Below are 7,509 nucleotides of genomic sequence, written 5' to 3'. Positions count from 1 at the left end.
ATATATATGTATATATATTCATTTATATAGATACGGACTATTACTATAGTCATTAATAGAAGGAAAAATGGTTAAATATTCATATTTATCCGACTTTAAAATCACAAATTCCTACATGTCAACAGATTTTACATCACCGCTGCACGGGTAATTTTTTAGCAGCGTATGGGAAAGGTTAAAAACTATCCCAGAGAAGGAAACTATCTAATAATAATAATAATAATAATAGCTTTTATTCCAGACGATGAGGAGAATAGTGCAATCCCCAACGCCCATATAAATAATATATAGATAATAAAAAAAAAGTATTGAAAAATAGTAAACAAAAAATAAATAAATAAATACATAAGTAAATATATAAATATTACTGATAATAAATAATAATAATAATAAATAATAATAATAATAATTATAATAAATAAATAATAATAAATAAGTCTAATAATAATAAATAATAATTATAATTAATAATAATAAATAATAATAATAATAATAATAATAATAAGTTTCACTAAATTATTCATAGGAATTTCATATATGTATGTTTGTTTATTTACGACACAATGATGGTTCTATGCATTTTCCTAATGCATCTCTCACATATCCTGGCTGACAGATGCATTTTGGAGTACTACAAATTGGAACGCATGAAGAAACATCAATCCTACTGCAAGTTGGTTGGCAGCCATTGTCGCCACAGGCGGAATATATTTCATTGGATTTACGACAGGCTGAAACAAGTAATATTAATAATCGTATTTTGGTCGTATTTAAAGTAAAATTATGAGGGGAATGGTGATGGGAAATCCACGGAAGCTTTACTGATTTCCCACTCCACCTCAGCGGTGCAACATTTTAGCAACACTTTTAATTACATATGTAAATCCAATCCACCGTTAGAATAAGTAAATATATCTATTGATTTCACTCGTATAAACTGTAATTAGGTTACTCGGGCAATGAATGCACTTACAAGTATTTACTGGTAAGTGTATACATTGCCCAAGTAACATTGATTAACTAAATGTACATTCTAACTGTAAAATATGTTAATGTTATCTATAAACCATACTTACGACACGAATTAGGCTTAACACATATTCCAGCATCGTTTCTTACGTGTCCTGGGGCGCAAATGCAAGCTCGAGATTTACAATTTGGAACGCATCCTGTGACATCCCTTACTCGACAAGTAGGTTGACATCCATCATTTCCGCATATGGAGAATATTTCATTTTGTCCGGAACAATCTAATCATAAATATTTATATCGTCATTTAATATTTATTTATAAATTTGTTTTATTCAAAATACACGTACGGCACATAGTTGGAGATACGCATTTTTCCTCATGGTCTCTCACAAAGCTGGGCTTGCAGATACAAGCTGGAATACTACAGATCGGATTACATCCCGTGACATTCACTCTTGTACATGATGGTTGACATCCATCATTTCCGCAATATGAAAATATTTCATTTTTACCGGAACATATTGGAGTTACATCTACAAAAAAACCTTTAAATAGAATTATGTAAATACGTTACAGTTATTGTCAAATATTTTCGTCAAAGAATATACTTTTACGATATTAGTACATTCATAAAAACATTCGGGTGTGACTTACTGGTTAATAGAGGATTTTCAATACAAATTGAACGCAAATGTAGGGAAAGACAAAAGTACATACACAAAAGTTCTACTTCCGCTTGTCGGATTTTGTGAAAAAAAATTTTTTTTTCTTAAAACCACTATAATACAATATAATACACATTAAATATAAAAAAAAATTAAAGGTCAAAGTAAAGTAACGACTTCCGGTTTACGAATTCTCTCATTTATCAACTCTAAGTTAGTACATAAAGAAAACAAATTTGAACTTTCAGCTTCAGGCTAGGTAAAAAGATGTGGTCTGAACATTTTTGACTTTTCAAAGATTAACGGTTTAATAAATTTAGTCATTTATTTTTATTTTCATCACATTGATACAAGGATCATACTTGAATTTTCCCGTGAAGAGCACACATGTTTGAGGGGTTGAAAAAAATAGTGGAAGAAAAATCGAACAAGAGATATGAAATTTCAGTTCAATAAACCTAAATGTTTCCGAGAAAAACCTCGATTCTCTGGAGCAGCGGTTCCAAACCCGTGGTACGCGATTGATGGTTGGTGGTACGCAAAAAAATAGTTATGGCGTACATGCAGGAATAAATGATTTACAATCATAAAAATAGATTTTTTTTAATATTATCTTAATTAATCATAGCCGATATAAATATGTACAGTCGAAAGCGACTGTACATATTTACACGGTAAAATTTACAGCAAACGATAGCATTTTCCTACGATCCAGCAGTAGTTCTATTTTTACCTAAGCCGGAAGTAGTACTTTTACTCTAGAGAATCAAGGTTTTTTATTTTTTTATCAGAAACCTTTTGGTTTATTGAATTTAAATTTACTCGAAGTTTAAGCTAAATAACATGTTATGTATAAAATAAAGGATCCGTTAACCGGAAGTGGCAATTTACTATTGTTCGATTTTTCTTTCACTACTTTTTTCGACCCTCTAAACATTTGTGCCCTTCGTGAAGAGCACAGGTGTTTAAAGCTGATAAGGTTTTAGTCAAAATTCGTAAACCGGAAGTAGTATTTTTTTTTTGAACAATAATTCATTATATTATGTTGACCCTTTAAATTATTTTTATTTTATTGATATAAGATGTGTATAAATGTTATATTGTTTTAGGTTATAAAAAAATTTCGAACAAAATTCGACAACCGCAAGTACATATGAAGAAGTTTGGTCTTGTGTTTTTGTCTTTTTGGTTTTTTCCCTACATTTTCGACTGAAAATGCTCTCATAACGAGTATGTGTGAACGTGTATGTATGTTTAATCATCTAATTTTGTTTTGTGACCTTCTTATATTTCTCAAAACCATAGATAAAGTCATGGTTTGGTCACATTCAAATTTTTTTACTGTATTAAATATAAAAATCTTCATACACTAATAGAGTTTCGAAGTTTTTTGAGTTTTTCTCCAAGATCTTTCAATATACTGAACTAAAATTTCATATCTAGAAATTCTAGGCTTATACCAAGTAGTTTATTCATTTATGTATTTATATATTTATTAAAAAATCAACAGGCCTCAGATGTAGAAATTCATAACAATAAAGAATAACAATTATAGATTTTTACAAAATACATAATATATCTAGTACATATAGATAAACAAATGAAAAAGAAAAGAATACCTAACTGATCCTGAAACCAACCTTATAACCATTTAGGAGCTTAAAATAGAATGTAGCATCAGTGAGTCGTTGCATTACAGAAAGATTGTTAAAGGATACGATTTTTAAAATATCGGGAACAGTAGTATGGGCGTAATAAGGAAAACAGTAGCGTAAGAATTTAATAAAATTAATTCAATACAATTAATATGGGATAAATAAAAAAGGTGACCAGATAATTGAGGCAAATTCATAAGCAAAAAATTTATAAAATTTTTGAAAGTTTATAAAATTTTGTGAAGTTCCGTTTTTATTGGAAATCGCAGTTTACTCTTTTCGATATTTTTTTGACATAAATATTTTTAAATATTTGAAAAATTCTTTGAAATGCTATTCCACAAAAAAAATCTAGTATATGTCTTATATCATTTTCTTAAACAATATTTCATCATTATTTTCTGACCTTTTAAGTTATATTTGTCTTCTTCATATTTTATAATAACAATATGCATAGTGATATTTTGTAATAAAAAATTGAAGAAAATCGGACTAACGGAAGTATAACTTTTGTCTCACTGAAAACATGTGTGATTCCTAGAGACACGTATTTTGGGCAATTCGGAATAGATGCTAAATTCGTAAAATATTCGAATAGATGCTAAAATAACAAATAAAAGTGAAATTTGCATAAAATTTATAAAATTAATCGACAATTTAGAAGAATCTTCCTATCCCTTTACCCATTTATTATGTAAAGAAATTGAGGGGATAAAACCGATGTACGGAAACTTGCACAAGACAAAAGTTCTAAAGATTTTGTTCGAAATTTTTTTCATTTCATAAAATCACTATAAATAGTATACACATTAAATATCAAAAAAATAAAATAATTTTAAAGGTCAGAATAAAATAATGAAATATTGTTTTAAAAAAAACTACTACTTCCGGTTTTCGAATTCTGACCAAAACCTTATCAACTCTAAGTTAGTACATAAAGAATACAAATATAAATTTTCAGCTTGATACGCTCAGGAGTGTGGAAAAAATCGGGTGGTCACAACATTTTTGACTTTTCTAAGAGGAAAAAATTCCACTTTATGCTCTACCACACACAATTTATTCTTTTTTATTACTTACTAGCTTTATTACCCGGCTTTGCCCGGGGTGTATAAAAAAAATTAAAATTAAAATTAAAAAAAATATATATCAAAATATTTTTATTTATTTTATTAGGAGTGGCGCCCCCTGTGGCGCCTTCGGCGGAGCCCCATCTGGCTGCACCCCCTGCGCAAAAAAAAATAAATCGAACGTGTTGTTCCCACCCAACCAACGACAGACCCAACCACTCACTGGCACATACATACAAACATTAGTGTATTATATGTAAGGTACATTATTAATTATTTATTGCTATTTTTAAATAATGTTTATCGTTGACGGAAGTATTTTGCACGGGGAGTTAATGACCAGGGGGTTTTTGACCAGAGGTAAGTGTCCGGGGGGTATGTGTCCAGGGGGTAAGTTTCCTAGCACCATTATTAGAAACACGTATTTTGGGCATTTTGCTATTAATGCTAAATTGATGCTAAAATTCGGAATAGATGCTAATATAGGCTAAATTCGTAAAATATGCGAATAGATGCTAAAATAACAAATAAAAGAGAAATTTGCATAAAATTTATAAAATTAATATACAATTTAGAATCGCCTACCTATTCCTTTGCCCATTTATTATGTGAAGAAATTGAGGGGATAAAACAGTTTGCAGTTTACCATAGACGGTGTTTTTCCTGTCGAAATCAACCAACTGCTTTTGTCTACTTACTGTAAACAAAAGAAGACAGTTGGAGCTGTGTATCTAAAAGGCTGCTCAAAAAAGCGTCTTAAAACTAGACTCGCACTCATGACTAAATGAGACAAATCTATTCCTCCAAACATTGAGTAAATTATTCAATCCATCTGTGGCAGGTACAAAATGTTAAAGAAACAGTTTTGTTTTTTAGAAATCTGCCATTGTTTAATTGAAATACTATCGCATATAGGGTTAGACAAAAGAGATATTCGGCTAATTGGTAATCTCTACTGGAATCAGACGGCCGTAGTACGCGTCGAGCGTGATACAACAGAGAGCGTAAGAATAATGAAGGGAGTTCGGCAAGGATGTGTGCTATCACCGCTACTGTTTAATTTATATTCAGAAAATATTATGGCTGAAGCCTTGGAAGAGATAGATTCCGGAATTACAATAAATGGCACAGTAATTAATAACATTCGGTACGCGAATGATACAGTACTACTGACCACGAACTTCAACGACTATGCATAGCTCTAGGGCGGGGTTAAAGCTGAATACAAAAAATACCAAATGGATGATATTTAGCAAGTCGGCTCACAATACGGTCAGCTCTTATTTACAGATCAATAACAGCGTGGTGGAGAGAGTGGGTGGTTTTAGATATCTTGGGTGCTATCTGGGTGAAACGTGTGAAAGTGGAAAGGAAATTCGCGTTAGAGTGGAGCAAGCAAGAGCTATGTACATTCTTGAAATTGAAAAAAGTCCTAACCACACGTGATCTCAGTATAGCACTCCGACTGAGACTTAATAGACTTTAGAGACTTTAGACAATTAATAGAGAATATGAAAAGTGAATCCACGCCGGATATATTGCTATTATTGTTTGGTTGTGCAGCTCTAAAATCTATTTGGTGTCCCGTCAATAGCGTGGATGCTGAAAGGTATTTTAGTAAATACAATATAATTGTTACCAATCGTCGCACGAATCTCAAAACAGAATCTGCAGAAATATGCTCCATGTTGAGTTTTAATAAATTTTAATTAGTATTATATTTTTATATTCATATTTTTTTCATTGTAATTTGAATTCCAAAACATTTTTGAATTTTTCTATTATTTTTTAATTGTTGTGTTGTCTTTAAATTGCATATACATATGTATATACATTTTATTAAAATTCATAGAATTTTTTTATTATTTTTTAAATTAAACTCTTCATAAAAATATGTAGATGCTAAAATTGAACATTTTTAATGCCCTAAAACGCAAAATGAAAATGCTATAATTGACAAAAATAGATGCCCAAAATACGTGTCTCTAGTGATTCCATATATTAGGGCTCAAAACGTTCTCATAACCGTATATGTTTGTCATTATAGAATTTTGTTTTTGATACACTTTACATTCCCTAAATACATAAATAAAGTCATGGGTTGGTCACATCCGAATATGAATACCCGAAATAAATAATGAAGTTGGCACTGGAGTCGTTCAAATCAAATGACTCTCAACTTGTTTATTTGAACACACATAAAAAATGTTTTTGAGATATTTCAAATAAGAGTTGTAGTCGGGGTCAAAATCGGAATCAAAAACCGAAGTTAGTCGTATTCGAGGGTCATAGTAAAAAGATCGGAGTCAGAGTAGCTGACTTCAAAGCCTTGGTATTTTTTGGCGGTTTCAAGAGATTTTCACCGTAATTAATAGTTCAAATCGCAAAAATATAAATGGAATTTTTCAATTTATATGTTTTAAATACATTATTCTTAAATTTAGTTTAGTATTTAAATATTACTCATTTTATTATTTTATTACGTTCCTCAACGCATAATATTAGAGATATATATATATATATATATATATATATATATATATATATATATATATATATATATATATATATATATATATATTGCTATGTTATTAAAAAACTATTTAAAACTATATACATACATAAATACTGCCTTACATAATTTTTAATTTTTTTTGTTTTTTTTTCCTTTATTTTTATTTCTTTAAATTATTTGGGTAGCATATGAATGTTTTTTAAATCAAATTAAATATTTTTTTATATGTATGTACATATGTATGTTTATATAAAATGTGTGTTATTTATGTATTATCTAGCCACAGTGTTATATTGGGGTAGCCTATGAAGAGAATGGTATATGATTATCAAAATAAAAATAAAATCACTTATGCATATATGCATATAATCACTTATTTGTTAGTAAAAACGGAACAATCAGAGATATAAAAAATTACCACTTGAAATGAAAACCATGTGAAATGTAAAGGAGGTATGTAAAAACGAAACCATGATATTAATTATTCTTACATTATCTATGTAAGTGCATATGAATATGTACATACTTTATAACAATATATAAAGTTTTGTGATCAGAAGACAATTTGACCTCGATGTTTGATTGATTTTTTTTAAATTTGAATCCACGAAAATGAAATAAAAATTGAAAAC

The 7,509-nt window shown here is 29.4% G+C and overlaps 1 protein-coding gene across 1 annotated transcript; it reads right to left on the bottom strand.

The window, feature by feature from the left end:
- Positions 1-549: 549 nt before the first annotated feature.
- Positions 550-3,820, bottom strand: LOC143913013 (mucin-6-like). The gene is made up of 4 exons (XM_077432514.1): positions 3,790-3,820; positions 1,320-1,505; positions 1,077-1,250; positions 550-731 (listed from the first exon to the last, which is right to left on the bottom strand). Exons 1-4 carry the CDS (start codon positions 3,818-3,820, stop codon positions 550-552), a joined length of 573 nt encoding a protein of 190 aa, XP_077288640.1.
- Between the last annotated feature and the right edge of the window lie 3,689 nt (positions 3,821-7,509).

Source organism: Arctopsyche grandis, chromosome 1 (genome assembly GCF_051622035.1).
Source record: "Arctopsyche grandis isolate Sample6627 chromosome 1, ASM5162203v2, whole genome shotgun sequence".
Classification (NCBI taxonomy): Eukaryota; Metazoa; Arthropoda; class Insecta; order Trichoptera; family Hydropsychidae; genus Arctopsyche; species Arctopsyche grandis.
The sequence above is the reverse complement of the archived record's forward strand: the minus strand, read 5'-3'. Positions and strand labels throughout refer to the sequence as shown.

Bases quoted from the DNA above. Each gene is read 5' to 3' on its own strand.
- LOC143913013 (XM_077432514.1), bottom strand. From the start codon at position 3,820: ATGTTTTCAGTGAGACAAAAGTTATACTTCC. The intron at 1,506-3,789 runs GTTAGTCCGATT...GTTTTTTTGTAG, and splicing joins GAGACAAAAGTTATACTTCC to ATGTAACTCCAATATGTTCC. The intron at 1,251-1,319 runs GTACGTGTATTT...ATTTATGATTAG, and splicing joins CGTATCTCCAACTATGTGCC to ATTGTTCCGGACAAAATGAA.